The sequence below is a fragment of the Camellia sinensis genome, chromosome 11 (assembly GCF_055761805.1).
Source record: "Camellia sinensis isolate YWXY chromosome 11, ASM5576180v1, whole genome shotgun sequence".
NCBI lineage: Eukaryota > Viridiplantae > Streptophyta > Magnoliopsida > Ericales > Theaceae > Camellia > Camellia sinensis.
In genome coordinates, this window is record NC_138971.1 from 153,696,475 (window position 1) to 153,716,441 (window position 19,967).

The window sequence follows — 19,967 nt, forward strand, 5'->3', positions numbered from 1 at the left end:
GATCTTGCTCACTAAGAAGCAAGTCGCGGAGCGGACCTTGCCCGCCGACCTTTGAGTTCCTTGTCGAGCTGATCTTGCTCAACAAGAAGCAAGTCCCGGAGCTGACCTTGCTCGCCGACCTTGGAGTTTCTTTTCGAGCTGATCTTGCTCGCCAAGAAGAAAGTCGCCGAGCTGACCTTGCTTGCTGACCTTGGAGTTCCTTGCCGAGCTGATCTTGCTCGCCAAGAAGAAAGTTGCCGAACTGACCTTGCTCGCCGACCTTGGAGTTCTTTGCCGAGCTGATCTTGCTCGCCAAGAAGCAAGTCGCGGAGCGGATCTTGCGCGCCGACCTTTGAGTTCCTTGCCGAGCTGATCTTGCTCACCAAGAAGGAAGTCGCAAAGCGGACCTTGCTTGCCGACCTTTGAGTTCCTTGCCGAGCTATCTTGCTTGCCAAGAAACAAGTCGCTGAGCTGAACTTGTTCGCCCACCTTGGAGTTTTTTGCCGAGTTGATCTTGCTCGCCAAGAAGTAAGTCGCTGAGCGGACTTTGCTCGTCAACCATGGAGTTCGTTGCCGAGCTGATCTTGCTCGCCAAGAAGCAAGTAGCGGAGCGGACCTTACCCGCCGACCTTTAAGTTCCTTGCCGAGCTGATCTTGCTTGCCAAGAAACAAGTCGTGGAGCGGACCTTGCCCACCGACCTTTGAGTTCCTTGCCGAGCTGATCTTGCTTGCCAAGAAGCAAGTCGCCGAGCGGACCTTGCTCATAAACCATGGAGTTCTTTGCCGAGCTGATCTTGCTCGCCAAGAAGCAAGATGTGGAGAAGACCTTGGCTGCTGACCTTTGAGTTCCATGCAGAGCTGATCTTGCTCGCCAAGAAGCAAGTCACCGAGCTGACCTTGCTCGCCGACCTTTAAGTTCCTTGCCGAGCTGATCTTGCTCGTCGACCATGGAGTTCCTTGCCGAGCTGATCTTGCTTGCCAAGAAGCAAGTTGCAGAGCAAACTGTAACAACCCTCACCACTGTTTACCGATTAACCACTGATTACTGCTAAACTGAGACTGATTATGATAAGTAATTGAATCGACTGAAATACTGAACTGATCGATTAAATGTTCTAGTTTAAATGCATATCTATCTGTTGATTGTTAAATTATCTGTTTATGTTTTATGCTTTAAACTGCAAACTGAAGGCCTTATCGGCGGCCGAATCTGAAATTGATCGATGATTTATGATCATTAGAATTTATGTGATTTGATGGCATATTTAATTAAAATGTGATTTGGTATACCCTCTTGTTTATGAGTTGAGCTTGTTCTTGCATGATTCATGTCAAAATTAGGGGATTGAGTCTAGAATTGGCTTAATATGTTGAATTGTAGCATAAATCATGCATGCATGCTTATATCCTAGCATTTTGAGGTTGAACACATGAAATTTGGTACATGCATGTTTATATTTTTGCATTGGACCATGAACTCATCTTGGTTTTGGAAAGAATTGGCTCAATTGAGCTAGCATTTGAAGCTTTAAAGTTGTTGAATTCATGCATGTTACACATTTATCATGTTCTTGAAAGTTTGGTTTGAATTTGGGTTTAATTCCCTCACCTTTGGGCCTTGATTTTACAAATTGAGCTTTAAATCATGTCATACTATGTATTTACAAGTGTTTTCCAGAAAATGGGCCCAAAGGAATCGAATTTGATTCACTTGGAGTTGAATTTGAGCTTGAGGTTCAAATCTAGGAATTCTAGATTTTGAACTCACGCTCGAGCGGGGTGACTGGCACTCGAGCGTGGAAATCGTGCTCCCAGCATTTTGTTCTATTTTGCAGTCCGCTCGAGCGGGTTAATTTACGCTTGAGCGTGACATTGTGTCTTATGCTCGAGCGGATGTCAAGCGTCCAATCGAGCGTAATTTTCACCTATCTAGCACTTTTGACTGTTTTGCAGTACGCTCGAGCGGGTAAGTCTGCACTCGAGCGGAAACCTTTGTCTGCATGTTCGCTTGAGCGGAGTAATCGACGCTCGAGCGGGACCCCTGTTTTTTGAAAATTCTGAAAATGCTTTTAAAGTGCATCTTTGCATCCTCATCCCATTCTAGGCATTCCTAGGCCTAGTTTAAGGCATCTTGATGAGGATATAGATGTAGAACCACACCGAGTCAAGATAGGGATTAAGCTGTTATTTTCCCAAATGTGTAGCTTAGTGTATGTTCATTCTGTAACTGTGTAGGATTGGCTTTCTAAGGACGCCCTCTAGCTTAGCTATAGCCCAGAACTCTGTGAGTAACAACTGTGTAAAGATATATTCAAATATGATTATCTTCTGAACAATTAAACTGTACTGTTTTCTGAAATGTTATTGTTACTGAATGAATGATGTCCTAATTGTGAACTGTATTGTGGCATCCTTAGCAACTACTGTTATTGTTACTGTTACTGCTACTGTTACAAAGATCTTTGTCGGTTCCCATATTGGAACCACTACTGTTTACTGATATGATGGCCATCATTGACTGTTCGGTCTTTTAAGACCTACTGTTTACTGTACTGCTATGCTAATGGATGTACCACATATGACTGTTATGACTGAATGACTGATATACTGAATCAATTGACTGTTTTCAATATTGAAAGGACATTCATTATTTACCTCTTTACGCATTATGTTATTCACTGGGATTTAGCTCATTGTTTCTATATATATATGTAGGTGTTCAGGCACCAGACCGGAGCTAGAAGCGTGGGTTAGACTCCCCTTTTTTATCAAGCCAACCACTGTGCCTCACTGCGAGGTTCCGAGCTTGCCAAGCTATGGCTTAGGGGTGTTTTAATTTCCCCCGTCTGTCTCTGTATCTATTTTGTAATGTTGTATAGACTGACAGCACTGTACTGTATTGTTTCAATAGGAATTAATTCCTTGTCCTGAATGATTGTAAATGTTGTACATATTGTTTTGCACTGATGGTATATATGTATGAAAAGTCTTTTTGCATACAGACTGTCACAGCTCATTGGACATTGTTCATTTACTATTTTGGCTTTCCGTCATGCCCCTGTACTCTGTATTACTGTATTACTGTTACGCAGGCCTTCGGTAATCACGGATTACTGGCCGGTTACGGTGCTAAACCCACAGGGGCAGGCTTGGGTCGTGACACAAACCTTACCCGCTGACCTTTGGGTTCCTTTCCGAGCTGATCTTGCACGTCAAGAAGCAAGTTACCGACATGACCTTGCTCGCCGACCTTGGAGTTCCTTGTCGAGCTGATCTTGCTCGCCAAGAAGGAAGTCGTCGAGCGGACCTTACTTGTCTACCATGGAGTTCCTTGCCGAGCTGATCTGGCTTGCCAAGAAGCAAGTCACGGAGTGTACCTTGCCCTCCGACCTTTGAGTTCCTTGTCGAGCTGACCTTGCTCGCCAAGAAGTAAGTCGCGGAGCTGACCTTGCTCGCCGACCTTGAAGTTCCTTGCCGAGCTGATCTTGCTCGCCAAGAAGGAAGTTGCTGAGCGGACCTTGCTTGTTGACCCTGGAGTTCCTTGCTGAGCTGATCTTGCTCGCCAAGAAGAAAGTCGCCAAGCTGACCTTGCTCGCCGACCTTTGAGTTCCTTGCCGAGCTGATCTTGCTCGCCAAGAAGCAAGTCGCCGAGCTGATCTTTCTCGCCGACCTTGGAGTTTCTTGCCGAGCTGATCTTGCTCGCCAAGAAGAAAGTCGCCGAGCTGACCTTGCTCGCCGACATTGGAGTTCCTTGCCGAGCTGATCTTTCTCGCCAAGAAGTAAGTTGCTGAGCGGATCTTGCTCGCCGACCTTTAAGTTCCTTGCCGAGCAAGTCACTGAGTTGACCTTGCTTACCGACCTTTGAGTTCCTTGCCGAGCTGATCTTGCTCGTCGACCATGGAGTTCCTTGCCGAGCTGATCTTGCTCGCCAAGAAGCAAGTTACGGAGCGGACCTTGCCCGCTGACCTTTAAGTTCCTTGCCGAGCTGATCTTGTTTGCCAAGAAGCAAGTCGCCGAGCTGACCTTGCTCGCCGACCTTGGAGTTCCTTACCGAGCTGATCTTGCTTGCCAAGAAGGAAGTCGCCGAGTGAACCTTGCTCATCAACCATGGAGTTCTTTGTCGAGTTGATCTTGCTCGCCAAGAGACAAGTCGCGGAGCGGACCTTGCACGCCGACCTTTGAGTTCCTTGCTGAGCTGATCTTGTTCACCAAGAAGCACGTCGTCGAGCTGACCTTGCTTGCCGACCCTAGAGTTCCTTGCCGAGCTGATCTTGCTCGCTAAGAAGTAAGTCGCCGAGCTGACCTTGCTCGTCGACAATAGAGTTCCTTGCTGAGTTGATTTTGCTCACCAAGAAGCAAGTCGTCGAGCGGACCTTGCCCGCCGAGATTTAAGTTCCTTGCCGAGATGATCTTGTTCGCCAAGAAGTAAGTCGTTGAGCTGACCTTGCTCACTGACCTGGGAGTTCCTTACCGAGTTGATCTTGCTTGCCAAGAAGTAAGTCGTGCGAGCGGACCTTGCTCATCGATCATGGAGTTCCTTGCCGAGCTGATCTTGCTCGCCAAGAAGCAAGTCGCCTCGCTGGCCTTGCTCGCTGATCTTGGAGTTCCTTGTCGAGCTGATCTTTCTCGCCAAGAAGGAAGTCGCCGAGCGGACCTTGTTCAGCGACCATGGAGTTCCTTGCTGAGCTGATCTTGCTCGCTAAGAAGCAAGTCGCCGAACGGACCATGCCCGCCGACCTTTGAGTTCCTTGCCGAGCTGATCTTGCTCACCAAGAAGCAAGTCGCCGAGCTGACCTTGCTCATCGACCTGGGAGTTCCTTGTCGAGTTGATCTTGCTCGCCAAGAAGTAAGTCGCGCGAGCGGACCTTGCTCATCGACCATGGAGTTCCTTGCCAAGCTGATCTTCTCGCCAAGAAGCAAGTCGCGAAGCGGTCCTTACCCATCGACCTTTGAGTTCTTTGCCAAGCTAATCTTGCTCGCCAAGAAGCAAGTTGCCTCCCTGACCCTGCTCGCTGACCTTGGAGTTCCTTGCCGAGCTGATCTTTCTCGCCAAGAAGGAAGTCACCGAGCGGACCTTGCTCGGCGACCATGGAGTTCCTTACTGAGCTGATCTTGCTCGCCAAGAAGCAAGTCACCGAACGGACCTTGCTCGCCGACCTTTGAGTTCTTTGCCGAGCTGATCTTACTCGCCAAGAAGCAACTCGTCGTGCTGACCTTGCTCACCGACCTTTGAGTTCCTTGCCAAGCTGATCTTGCTCGCTAAGAAGAAAGTCGCCGAGCTGACTTTACTGGCCGACCTTTGGGTTCCTTGCCGAGCTGATCTTTTTCGCCAAGAAGTAAGTCGTCGAGTGGACCTTGCTTGTCGACCATGGAGTTCCTTGCCGAGCTGATCTTGTTCGCCATGAAAAAAGTTGTCGAGCTGACCTTGCTCGCCGACCTTTGAGTTCCTTGTTGAGCTGATCTTGCTCGCCAAGAAGCAAGTCACCGAGCTGACCTTGCTCGCCGACCTTTGAATTCCTTGCCGAGCTAATCTTGCTCGCCAAAAAGTAAGTCGCTGAGCCGACCTTGCACGCCGACCTTTGAGTTCCTTGCCGAGCTGGTCTTGCTCACCAAGAAGCATGTCGGGGAGCCGACCTTGCTCGTCAACTTTGGAGTTCCTTGCCGAGTTGATCTTGCTAGCCAAGAATCAAGTCGTCGAGCTGACTTTGCTCGCCGACCTTGGAGTTCCTTGCCGAGCTGATCTTGCTCGCCAAGAAGCAAGTCGCCAGCTGACCTTGCTCGCCGACCTTAGAGTTATTTGCCGAGCTGATCTTTCTTGATAAGAAACAAGTCGCCGGGCGAACCTTGCTCGTTGACTATAGAGTTCCTTGCCCAGATGATATTGCTCGCCAAGAAGAAAGTCGCCGAGCTAACTTTGCTCGCCAACGTTGGAGTTCCTTGCTGAGCTAATCTTGCTTGCCAAGAAGCAAGTCGCTGAGCGGACCGTGCTTGTCGACCATGGAGTTCCTTGCCGAGCTAATCTGGCTCGCCAATAAACAAGTTGCGGAGCGGACCTTGCCTGCCAACCTTGGAGTTCCTTGTTGAGCTGATCTTGCTCGCCTAGAAGTAAGTCGCGGAGCGGATCTTGCTTGCCGACCTTGGATTTCCTTTCTGAGCTGATCTTCCTCGTCAAGAAGAAAGTCGTCGAGCTGACCTTGCTCGCTGACCTTGGAGTTCCTTGCTGAGCTGATCTTATTTACCAAGAATCAAATTGCTGAGCTGGCTTTCCTCACTAACTTTGAAGGTCCTTGCTAAGTTGATTTTGCTCGCTCAAGAAGTTGCGGAGTTGATTTTACTCGCCAATAAGCGTGTTGACGAGTTGACTTTGTTTGTCAACTTTGAGGTTTCTAAACCGAGCAAAGTAAACCACCGAGCAAAAAGTCTAGCCCGGCCTTGTAATGTAATTCCGATCACGCAAATGCGGACAAAATTAAGGGGCAATTGTGAGGGAGCTTTCATAAGCTGGCTTTGGGCCGTGGTAATGACCGGGCTAAAATTGGTTCGAGCATATTGGGTCGAGCTAGACTGGGACAATCCAGATGCAGTGCACTCGGTTAAAGCCCAGGTCCGATTTGGCCAGGATAACTTCTCTGCTAGCTCGGTTCGCGTTGTTTGCTCGTTGAGATCGGCGTGCAAGATCCTCCGCAGACCGTCTGATCGAGCAACTGCTCAGTCATTACGGGGGGCTGCTAAGCTCGGTCATAACGGAGCTCGGCGAGTGGCGCTGTTAGACTCGTTACGTAGCATGGTCGTATGAGGCCGAGGTGATGCCGCCGGGCTGCTCATTCCCGTTAATGTCGTCTGACAGTTTGATTAGGTGGTGTTTAGCTGGTTTTGCGCTGACAGATGGGAGAACAACTCTATGCGTCAATAGACGAATGGGTGCAGAAGTGAACACAGAAAGTATATAAGGATGACTGCGCCCCCCATGCTAGGCATGGAACTTCATATGGTGAGAGAAACTCTCTTCCTCTCTCTCTCTCTATCTCTGAGTGTGTGCTAACTTGACCGTCGGAGGGGTTTTCCGGTAACACACCACCGGGTAGTTCACCGCCGTTGTGCTTGCAGGTTAATCGGATCGAAGCGGAGCTTGGACGTAAGGAATACAGGCGGTACCGAATATTTGCCCCCCGTACAATAATAAAATTAGATTACGATTATCGAATCAAAATAATTTTATGAGTGGATAAAATACATAAAATATTTGATAAAATGAATGACCTAAATTACTAAATCAATTCCCGTAGTAGGTCTGCAGACCCAACCAACGGCTTTCATTATAGATTTTGGACTTTCAAATAAAAATATATGAAAGTTATATGTCTCATTTATTATATTTTTTTCCCTATTCTAATAGATAATCTTTATATTGTAAAAAAATATTATTAGTAAAATTATTTTTGGCATACGTCAATTACTTCCTCTGATTTGGGCTTGGTGCAGATTACCCCCTAACATTCAAAAACCACCGCATAACTCCCATACGGTTTATGGACTAAAATACATCGTCCACTTTTCCGTCAAAATTAACTGACTGCGTAGTTCAAACGCCTATAAAAAAGGCAGTGACTTTGGTCCAGTCCAAGATCGGACTAGACCGTGCTGTTGGGTCCGTGAGGGCCCACCACGAGTCCTATTTTGATAATCCGAATCGTTCAATGTGTAGAACTCATCGAGTACTATATGCCTGTAAAAAATCACGTTGATCGGATATCGATAGCTATATGACCAAAATAGTTTTTTATCAACCGTTAATTTTTTCACCGTCCATTTTTTTTATACAAAACTGATTTGATCACATAGCTATTGATATCCGATCAGCGTGATTTTTTACAGGCATATAGTACTCGACGAGTTCTACACATTGAACGGTTCACATTACCAAAACGGGCTCAAAAAATGGATCCCATAGATCGAACTGGACGAGTTCAATCTTAATCTCAACTTAAGACAAGCTGGACCCATAAAAGAAATAGCATACTTTTTAAGACCAAGATATTCTTTGAATATCTTTAAATTTGCAAAGGTATGCCATCATTTTCTCTCTACTACTTCTCTTTATATTTCTTACCTCCAGCATATTGTACCAATCTTCCCACTCTTTATATTTTCGTTCCTTTGACATGGCTATGCCCACGTCCTTCTCTACAACTCCATGGCCACTTCAAGTTAATAAGAAAAGCAATAAAACTTGGAAGAAAAATGTTGGATTTGCATCAATCAAAATTTTTTGAAGTTAAAAATTAATATCCACTAACCAACGTGATCTATCTTTAGAAAGGACCTTAGGTTTTGTGTATATATTTAGGATGAAGAGTCTTTTGGGATGAAACAGTATATATATTCACAAACTTTTTTTTTTCTTCTTTTTTGTGTTTTTTTGGGAGGAATAGCTATTGTGAATGATTTGTGCTAATATAACGGATAGCTACTGTGAATGATTTTAAAAATTTAGTATTTAGATTTTAAATTGATTTGTAAAATATTAAATGATTAGATAATACATATACATTTATAGGTTATATATACATATATACAGATTATATATATATGTATTTATTGTTGATGGTAAGAATGAGTGACTGATTTTTTGGTGCGGAGATGTGTGTGCCGCTTGGATTTCTTGTACAAGTTAGAATGAAATTTGTTAGAGTTGGTAGCATGGGAGGAAGAAGAAAGGAAATAAGTACGTATATATATATATATTAGCGGTTGTCACAAGCGATGCGTATGCTATTTAAATAAATAAAAATAAAATAAAAAATTGATTATATATTGTGTGCTAGTCAAGTGGTAAGAGTCTTATTCTTTTAACATAAGTCTAAGGTTCAAGTCCCCTCCACTCATCTCTCTAATTTTCTTTTAATTTTAAATAAAAAAAGTAGATACGTGGCAGCATAAGAAACAAAGTTTCAGGACACCATAGGACACCACAAGAAGTGTTCACTTTATAATAGTACAAATTTCAGGACACCATAAGAGGTGCTCACTTTATAATAGTATAGATGTATGTATGTATAGAGGTTTAATTTAAAAGAGAAAAGAGGAAGAAAACGGAGGCATAAAGGCGCACCACGGGTCCCGTTTTGAAAATCTAAACCGTTGAATACCGTGTTGTTGGGCCCGTGGGGGCCCACCACGGGTCCCGTTTTGAAAATCTGAACCGTTGAATGTGTAGAACTCGTCGAGTACTACATGCCTGTAAAAAATCTCATTGATTGGATATCGATAGTTATATGATTAAATCAGTTTTGTATAAAAAAAAATGGACGGTGAAAAAATTAACGGTTGATAAAAAACTATTTTGTTTACATAGCTATCGATATCCGATCAACGTGATTTTTTACAGGCATATAGTACTCGATGAGTTTTACACATTGAACGGTTTAGATTATCAAAACGGGACCCGTGGTGGGCTCCCACGGGCCCAACAGGACAAAAGCCATGGCCTAAAAGTAAGTGTTTGAAAAGTGGATTTTTTTAGTTGTAGGATATTATTAGAGAATTTTTTTTTTTGTATTTGAAAAGATAGTTAGATTTTTTTTTGTTGGGTGTGATGTTTGTGAGAAAAAAAATGAAATGATTATGGAGTTTGATATGATATTTTGTTTAGATTTATTATTATTTTTATTTTGTAAAACATTTATCTTGTCATGAAAAAAACAAAAAAAAAAACTCAAAAATTAAGTTCCCAAACACCCTTAAATTTACGCGCTCAGTTAACAGAATTTAGAGTTGGTTTGGGGTGTTTTAAAAAAGTATATTTTTTATCTTTTTACGAAAAGATGTGTAAAAAAATAGAGAGGTAATGTGATAAAAAAAGATAAAAAAATAAAAAAATAAATTATATAAGTTATGTCAAATGAGACCTTAGTATGCGTTCTAATTCATAAATCTTATGAAAGTTACCACAGAAATAAAGTGAAATTTACCCAATTATTTTTAACCAAATCTTACATTTCCTTTACAAAATAAAATAAATAAAATAAAGAATAATGTTTGAGGGCCCGAAATTATTGGCTCAAATTTGGCTCAAAACCCAAAACGACGTCGTTTTGGGTTTTGATTTTTTTTTTTTTTTTCTTCTTCTTCCTTCCTCTTCTTTCTTTTCTTCTTCTTCTTCTTCGTTTTGAACCTGAGAAGCAGAGGCGAGAGAGAGGGAGGAGAGAAAGAGAGGGAGAGGGAGAGGGAGAGGCCGTCGCCGTCGTCGTCGCCGATAGCCGATCGCCGCGCCTCCGCCTTCGCCGCCTCGCTGCTCTGCTCTGATCGTCGCCGGCTCTGCCCCGATCGTCGCCTCCGCCCCTCGTCGGCTCTGCCCCGCTCGTCGCCTCCTCCTCCGCCGCCTCCTCCTCCATTTTTTAGGCCCCCTCCATTCCTTCCTCCCCCTCCCCCTCCCCCTCCCCCTCCCCCTCCTTCGTCTTCCTCCTTTCTCCGGCTGAAAAGAAAAAAAAAAAAAAAAAAAAAGGAAAATTTTTTTTGAGCCATTTGAGCCGTAGCCCATTCGGGCTCTGTACCACAACTCTAAAATAAAATAAAATATTCTCTCACTTTTTCGGAAATTTTCACCCTATTGCGTATCTTTTTCACCACTATCACGCCGTCCAAACAGACTGTAAAACCAACGCCACCATCTTTAAAATGTGCCTACACTGATTTTCTTGCTCGTAACCAACGACCTCACACCAGCCCCAAAAAGTCCTCTCTCTAAAAGCTCTTTTTTCTCTCTCCAATTCTCCATTACCGTGTCGCTGGCGGCGGTGATCGCTGCCGCACACCACCACCACCACCACCACCACCACGCACATTTCTCTTTCTACCTCTATATGTATACATATTTTGCGTACATATAATTAGATTGGCTCAGTGATGGGGCTTCTAAGGAGACTCGCGGGGTTTCTAGGGTTTCCCAAGGACGATGGGCACGAAGTCAAAGACGAAGTCGAAGACGATCTTGGTCCTGATTCGCATAGAGTAGAATCTCACCTTCATCGTAAAGGCTTCAGCGTTCCTGTTCAAGTCCCCGTCGAGAGACCTCAGCTCGGCCCAGTTCTCGTTCCCTGTATCGTCGGCGATGGCGGTGTTCAGGTGAATCTTTGATTGTTTCTAGTTTCTTTACTTGGTCTTGTTTTGCTCTTTTGATTTTGTCAACTATTGTGTTATTTTCGTTTCGGATTTGTTGTTCATTACTCAAGATTTTACTAAAAAATGAGTAAAAATGTGAGTCAAAAGCTTTATTTGATATGAATTTTGAGTAAAAGCCTTGAAAATTTTGAGTCTTCCTTGATTTGGGCAAAAAACTCGAGTAAAGTTCAATTTGGTACAAGTTTGGGTCAAGGAATGGAGGGTGTTTTGAGTGATTTTTCATCCAAATTTTAATTTGGTATATAGGTTTGAGTCAAGAAGCTATCTTTTTGAAGAGAAATTGTACCCACAGTTGCATAGAAATTATACAGTCTAAACCGTTTCAATGTTAGTAGATTAGGGTTCAGAACCGTGGCCGCCACAAGGCCACTTGTAAAGCATTTCATACGAAGACACAATTTTAAGAATAACAAAAATGGAACATGTGAATCTACAAGAAAGACGACAAGCGGGAAATCTTGAGTTTCTTTTTGGAGTTTGTGCATTGACATCTAATGATCTAATGAAAGATTAGGTGACTAAAGTCGGGGGTGGTTACTTGTCCAAGTGAGCTCCTCCATTGTTGGAAGGACACCTGTCCTACATTTTATAGTCCAAATATATAATCTTCTGAGTTTACTGAAATTTAATTTAGGTTTCCAACATGGATGCGCAACAAATTTAATTAGCGAGTATTAATTCATCCTATGGTGTTCAACACACGAAAGCATTTTCAGTAAACTAGTTAGTAGTATTTATTAACTGCGTTGAAGAAAAATATTTATTTGCTGATGCAGTTAATGAGTGTGAGATTTTCAATCATTATCTTAATTGTCTCATTTGTAATAGTTCAGTAGATTTGGTCATGTCTGCATGAGTATGCTTCTACTTATGAATTAACATATGCCTTTTGGAGTGTTATTATTATTAACATTCACATGGGTACAAAGATGAACAAACTTTGGGTGTTTGATAGTTTGTAATGTATGTAGAAGTGAGGGATTTATGCGATCTCAATGTAACACTGTATGCTGTTCACGTACGGTTCTTCAAACAAGACTGATTTACTATGTTGGCTTAGTAGCATTTTCAGGACTACTTCTTGTGCTGCCTTATACTAAAAAACAGAATATGTTTAAAACGACGATGGGATTTTTGGTTGTTTGTAAGGGGTGAAAGAATGATTGCTTGGTTCCTATGCAAATCAAGCATTTTCAGTAAACTAGTTAGTAGTATTTATTAACTGTGTTGAAGAAAAATATTTATTTGCTGATGCAGTTAATGAGTGCGAGATTTTCAATCATTATCTTAATTGTCTCATTTGTAATAGTTCAGTAGATTTTGGTCATGTCTGCATGAGTATGCTTCTACTTATGAATTAACATATGCCTTTTGGAGTGTTATTATTATTAACATTCACATGGGTACAAAGATGAACAAACTTTGGGTGTTTGATAGTTTGTAATGTATGTAGAAGTGAGGGATTTATGCGATCTCAATGTAACACTGTATGCTGTTCACGTACGGTTCTTCAAACAAGACTGATTTACTATGTTGGCTTAGTAGCATTTTCAGGACTACTTCTTGTGCTGTCTTATACTAAAAAACAGAATATGTTTAAAACGACGATGGGATTTTTGGTTGTTTGTAAGGGGTGAAAGAATGATTGCTTGGTTCCTATGCAAATCAAGCATTTTCAGTAAACTAGTTAGTAGTATTTATTAACTGTGTTGAAGAAAAATATTTATTTGCTGATGCAGTTAATGAGTGTGAGATTTTCAATCATTATCTTAATTGTCTCATTTGTAATAGTTCAGTAGACTTTGGTCATGTCTGCATGAGTATGCTACTACTTATGAATTAACATATTCCTTTTGGAGTGTTATTATTATTAACATTCACGTGGGTACAAAGATGAACAAACTTTGGGTGTTTGATAGTTTGTAATGTATGTAGAAGTGAGGGATTTATGCGATCTCAATGTAACACTGTATGCTGTTCACGTATGGTTCTTCAAACAAGACTGATTTACTATGTTGGCTTAGTAGCATTTTCAGGACTACTTCTTGTGCTGTCTTATACTAAAAAACAGAATATGTTTAAAACGACGATGGGATTTTTGGTTGTTTGTAAGGGGTGAAAGAATGATTGCTTGGTTCCTATGCAAATCAAGGTGAGTGGATGAAAGAAGAATTGCTTGGTTCCATTTGGAGTGCTACTAGCATTTTCATGGGTGCAAAGATGAACAAGCCTTGGTGGGCCTTTGATATTTTGTAATGTATGTAACAGTGAGAAGTTTAGTAAGCAGCAGATATTACAAAGAGCCTTTGGTTTGATGTTTCATTCTTTCTATGCTGCTCAGGTCCCAATGCGCACAAAGCAATTTGGTTCAAATTCCTAGATTCACTTTGCCTGTGTCTTTTTCTGTTACAGTGCCTGAGGTCTGTCCATTTACAGATAATGCAATCCCATTTGTAAATGGATTTATAGGACAGGGACCCTACCAATTACTGTTGAAGGTTGGACCAAATCAATAAGTATTTCTTCTCTTATTTTAGACTATATGAGGTATCACCAAGTTTTTTAGCATGGGCTTTGTGGTAGACTATCAATGTCAGCTAGATGAACACATACTCTGTTGTTTCTAATACATCACATATTTAGTGGCTAATCTCAAATGTCCTTTTTGTGTTCTTATTCTTGGAACTCTATGATGAAACACCCCAAATGAGGATTTTGGGTTGATGTTTGTGGCCGAAGATTTCTCATAGCTTTAAAGAACAAAACCCTAAAACTTGCCTTTTTAGTTGTTAGGAGGACATGATAATCGAATGTTATTTCTACGCTTTTAAGTGAGTTTAATTGGGTGGTTAATGAACGTGGGACCAGATTGAGCGGGTGACCAGATCAACTTTCTGGTTGAAATGTTTTTTCTTGAAATTGAACCGTTTTTGAGACACAAGTTTCAAAGGGATTCATCTGAACAGTAGTAAGGACAAACTAACTGTTCTGTAAATTTGACCACCTAGTGTATTCTAGGTCTTAATCATTCATTGTAAGCTTGATTGCTTGGAGTTTCTATTTGGGATATTTTGTCAACTAGTAGTTATGAATGCTAGTATACAAGAGAGAATCATTGATATATTTAACCCAAAAAAAATGTTAGGATCAACTTTGAGCTTTGCATTATTAGTTATAAATTGTAATTAAATAACAAGTTTTCTTAAAGTTTTAATCCTTTTCTTGCAATGTTATTGCAGAAACATTCCAAAAAGGCTGAATGAATAAAACAAGTATAGATTGCTCTGAGGAGAAGTAATGAATTATTCATAGTTTATTTAAGAAAAAGAATTAGTATGCATGTTCTTCATAGATGCTTTCAATAATTAAAGTCGACTTGTTGGAAGTAACTAAATTGCTGGCAGGCTTGTGGAATGGTGCTATGGGAACAAATGCATGACATGTCAATCATTGGTAATGAGTAGCCGCTGCCAAAATGTATTACACTCTTTATGCTCAATGTTGTTTCTTTTGATTTGATTGTTTCATAACTAATATTGTCTTTTTCTTTGAAACTGTGATTGCTATTAGTGCATTCATTACTATTTTTCAGTTTCAGCTATGGAGTTGATACTATTCATTCTATATCCTTAGTATGTGCTTATTTATCCCCAAAAAAAAAAAAAATTAAAAAAAAATCCTTAGTATGTGCTCCTTTAATAAATTTTTTAGTATGTGCCTTTTAGCTTGTCTTAATAGGCCTTTCATTGTCATCAACATGTATTTCCTTTTCCTATAGTACCCCAATCTTCTAATATGAGTCTATTGCCCTTAGGCATTGGAAGAAAAATAGAAATGATTGGTCGTGGATGGAAAAACATATCTTATTGTTTTTTATTTCATATATCTTTGCCAATGTGTGACGACCAACCAGCCTTCCTCAACAAGTGTTCTTCTTCAACTAGTATCCTCGCACTTCTTCTTTTAATGTGGATGTCCTCATTTATGAATCCTGTCATTTATTGGTCCCTCCACTGTTACATGCATTGCCATGAATTCTGCTCATACCACATTCACATGCATATTTAACAATCTGGTTACTATCTTAGCTCTATTGAATAGTCAATATATGATGCATTTTCTTTTTATGACACTAAAACCTTCATTTATGGTTATAGTGGCAATTTTGGGAATATGAAATTATTTGACATAAAAATAATCTCTGTTTGGACTGAAAATCCTTGTGTCAGTCTGGAAAATTTTCTGAAAGCACGCTTTTACTAACACTTTCTAAATTGATTTCGCTAAAAATGTAAAGGATTGATGTTTCTAAACTTTTCATTGTTTTTGTTTAGGAAAACACAAAGAAACAAATATTATGTCAATTTAGTCCAATTGACAAACAAGTTATACATATCCATATCCTTTTTTTTTCCTGAGATCATAAAATGCATAACACAAAATGATACAAAATGTGCACATATCAGGAGTTACTGGGGAAAATATTAGCAATAATTTAGAAAAAAATTGAAATTTTTTTTATTATTTAATTTATGTTGAAAAACTTGAAAAATATGATTTATAATTTCATGTAATTTTATCTTAATATTTGGGAGATTTGAAACATATTTGAGAATTATCGAAATATGTGAGATAGATCTGAAATTTGTTCGTTGGTTGAAAATAGTAGATAAATACGGGAATTCTTTAAACACTTCTAAAATTTTGTTACTATTTGGGTGATCCACTCCCGCCCTTCGTTGTTGTATGCATTACCATGACTACAATCACCACCACCTTCATGTGTACCTGACTATCTGGTCTTTTAAGGTAGCTCATAAATTGCATAATAGATGTTATGCAGAATAGGTTTTTTGTTTGGTCATATACCAATATCTGTTAAGTTCTTGAGTAGCTCGGAGATCCTTGCATAACTTGGGTGCTTTCCTCTGTCATGGACAGAATTATAAGATGTGATGTTGCTGCTGTAGGACATTTTCTCTAGTGCACACTTATAACCAAGAGAAACTAATCATGGTTCAAAGACTGTGATTAGGTGGTGTTTCGCTCTTAGGATAAGATTGTCAGGGTTGCCTTATATGGTTCGATTTTATTTTTATTACCTGTTCCTCGTTCACTGTATTTTCTAAATTTCCTTTTAAGACATTTAAATTTAGCACAAGTTATGTGTTCATTGATTTCCTTCCTTCGTCTAAATATACAGATAATTGTTTCATTTTGATCTTAGACAAATGAGTGCATACCTAATGTTATAATACCATCCAATTGCCCAATCCTTTAAATCAAACCTAATCTTTTTGGTGTCTCCAGGTGCATCCCAAGGTGAATCTGACCGACAACACCATTCATAATTTGAAGGGTGCCTTATTTGTTTTTTATTTTATTTTTACTACTTCCCCCCTTACCATACCTTAGGAACATTTGAAACTAGTGTAAGTCATGTGTTCCTTGATTGTCCTTATTTTGGCAAAAACTATGGGCGGTTGTTTTGTTTTGAGCTTAGACAAATGAACACACCTAATTTTATAGTACCTCAGATCTAATTGCCCAAACTTTAAATCAGGCCTAAGCTTTTTTTGGTAACTCCAGGTGCATCCCAGGGTGAAGCTCACAACACTATTCATAATTTAAATGGCATTTTAAAAAATTAGGTATGGGGTGCATTTAGTTATTTTAAAAATGAGTGTGAGAACTGCGAAGTGTATGTTAGAAATTAGCTGGAAGTAGTAAGCTGGAAGTGAGTAGGACACTACCAAGAAGAGTCAGAGGAGTTTAAAATTCACATTGTTTGGATGGATGTTGGCAATGAAGAAAAGACTAGAATTATCTTGAACACTAATTAGGATTGATAGTTAGCATGATGAAAATAAATAGAAAATTATATGAATTGTAAAAGATGTTGAAAAAGTATTAGCTCTATGTTGAAACAGAATTACATGCCAAGGACCTTGGGTACATGTTGAATTGTGTTGTTGATACTAGTTCAATCAATATTGCTTAATCATCACAGCAATACATTTGAATCAATCATAATTAATTTCTTTTATTTTTACTTTTACTGTTGTCTTCGGTGTTTTCAAGTCATATCTTCTATGTTTTCTATACATTCAGGGTTTGAAATGGTATGCAAAGCGTCTGAAGATAGATGAAGAAGGAGATGTTGCAGATGAGTTTCTTGATGAGATTTTACCGGAGCCAACATCGGCATCTGATATGGTTGATCAGCATCGACCGTTTCCAAGGTTTGAAGTGAAGTTTGTCGCTAGGCCAGCCAAAGTGAGGAAACAGGCACTGGCAGCGGACGGTAAGATCCAACAGGGTGTGGAGTATCAAGGCAAATTGCAGTGGGTGTGAAGTGAAGCAGAACATTGCCTTGCCCGACAGAAAGCAGGGTCTTCTGGGATTGGATTTCCATTTGATTAGCTGTGAGCTGGAATGGATGGTGTGTATTCATTCGAACCCCCCATAGTCGTCTTTGATTGAAGCAATGTGTGTGTATAATTGAGCTGACATAAACTGTGGACTTTGAAACCCCATAGTCTGGATCTTACAGGAGGTTCTATAGGTCTCTCTGTTATGAAGCACATGGGGCTCGTATTTGTAATTGGTGATTTTTATCTGTAGTTTGGAATACATACTATTGTGAACAATCTAAATACGATGTGGATCGAATTGTTAAATTTCATTGGCTAAGATTGAAGATATTTTAAGGTGCAATTATGTTACCTCGTTGTGTTTTTCTTTGATCGGTGTGAATGACCCCCGTCTTTTATTTATGGTTATATCATGGTACAGGAATTCTTAAACCTATTATATCAAATTCTGTTTTAGGTGTGAATGAACCCCCATCCTTTATTTATGGTTATATCAAATTAGGAATTCTTAAACCTGTTTTGTCAAATATTTCCTCATATATCAAACTCTCGTTGTGTTTTAGGTGTGAATGAACCCCCATGCTATTAAATTTATCATTTTTTTATAATAATTTTAAAATTATTTATGTAACATAAATAATTATTATTGATACTTTTTATTTTATTTTACATTAAAAATAAAATTTTGTGATGATTCTATGATGTAACTCTTCTTAACAATAACAACCATGTTCAAGGCTTCTCTCACCTTGATTTTCTGAACAATCTTACTTAGGATCTTGATTTAACCACCTTGCCCAAGGCTTAATTTCATGCTAATTGCTATTAGTGGTGGAGCCAACTTTGCATAGAAAAAAAATATATATATATATTCTAAATGTATTTCAAAACTTTACCAAAAATTAAAAAATATTTAAATTTCATTAAAAATACAAAGAAAAATCCTCAAAAACTTAAAAAAATATATTTGAAAACTTAAAACAAAAAAAGGAGTGCGGTATCCAGAAAATATTCAACCATTAATTTCCTTGGATTTGTAAGAGACCAAAGTACAATTTTAATGTTTATTTGCTATTATTTTTAATGATTCATATTATAATACCCATCAGTATAAACCCTGCTCTAATCAGATTATAATAACATCATCCATTCAACAAAACAGACATTTGCTCTTAAAAACATGGAACAAACAAACTCACAAATCACAAACAAACCAACATTTGTGTTCACTCAGTCTCTCTCTAACACAAAAACCTACATGTACTTATTATGATGTCCGGGAGCGTGTCCTCCCAGAGGGTACGTTGGATTTGTGGTCCCCGCCATCGGAACTGCCGTGGTTCCGACAGGATGGTGGTGGCGGCCATGAGCTCCGACAATCGTCGGGTTATGGTCGCCGCAAAGGTGGTGGTGGGAATGCTTGGCGTGTAATTTATCCCCGGCGTGCTCAGCCTTGGCTTCATGCAGCTTCATCTTGGCTTCGGCTTCCTTGGCTTTCCTTAGCTCCTGTGCTATGTCTTTCTCTTCCTTTGTTCTTGCTGCTGCTTTCTCTACCTTCAAATTTCAAAAAACCAAATCTTTGCATTTCATTTCATAGCATTTTGAAAATGGTCTTGTCAAAATAATTAGAAACATCTTAACTCAAAATTTAATTCAAAACCAATTAACATTTCGTGAAAAAACTTTTTAAATTATATTAGTTTAAATGACTATTCGTCTCCTTTTTGTTTTTTAATTAGAAAAATTGAAAACACGAGTAAGAGCGTCTCCAACGCTTACTCTTTTTCTTTTTATCAAATTTAAATTTGATAAAAAATAATTTAATTTTAGTGCTCCAATCATAGCATCAAACCAATATCAAATTGAAGATGCTTTAAATTTTTTATCATTGAGAATGCCCAAAGTGTTTCATTAAATTTGTAAGTGCCTCTCACACATCTTCTCAACAATCTCTTGCAAAATTATTCTATAGGTTGCGGTTAATTTACACTAAATCTATCGTCCTCCCAGTCGACTGGTATTTTGTCAAAAATTCAAAATTCTCACATTGGATGAAATTTTTACTTCAACTTAATGAAAAAAAAAAAAAAAATAATATGGTAAAATGAGAGGAGAGGTAACCTTCTCTTCAACTTTGGCTTTGTAGATGTCAACATGCTCCTCGGCAGCACTGGCCATGTTACTTACCTTCTCCTTTGCTGAATGCATCTCTCTCTCTCTCTCTCTCTCTCTCTAAATCACAGGAAATTATATGAAATGAAAGTTTTGGAAAGCCTTAAATTAACCAACTTAGGTCCAATGTGATTTGATATTCTAACCACACATATGACCCTATAATATATATATATATATACACTAGTGGGTGGCACACACGATGGGTGTGCAATTTAAATAAGTAAGAATAAAAAAAAATAATAATGAAATTAATATTAT

The 19,967-nt window shown here is 39.6% G+C and overlaps 2 protein-coding genes across 2 annotated transcripts; one reads left to right on the plus strand and one right to left on the minus strand.

Moving 5' to 3' along the window:
- The first annotated feature begins 10,620 nt into the window (after positions 1–10,620).
- LOC114308522 (uncharacterized) lies at positions 10,621–17,885 on the plus strand. The gene is made up of 2 exons (XM_028254141.2): positions 10,621–11,103; positions 17,272–17,885. Exons 1-2 carry the CDS (start codon positions 10,885–10,887, stop codon positions 17,512–17,514), a joined length of 462 nt encoding a protein of 153 aa, XP_028109942.1. The 5' UTR covers positions 10,621–10,884; the 3' UTR covers positions 17,515–17,885.
- A 692-nt stretch (positions 17,886–18,577) lies between these two features.
- Positions 18,578–19,870, minus strand: LEA18 (Late embryogenesis abundant protein, group 1 protein). The gene is made up of 2 exons (XM_082895915.1): positions 19,656–19,870; positions 18,578–19,088 (listed from the first exon to the last, which is right to left on the minus strand). Exons 1-2 carry the CDS (start codon positions 19,740–19,742, stop codon positions 18,789–18,791), a joined length of 387 nt encoding a protein of 128 aa, XP_082752041.1. The 5' UTR covers positions 19,743–19,870; the 3' UTR covers positions 18,578–18,788.
- Between the last annotated feature and the right edge of the window lie 97 nt (positions 19,871–19,967).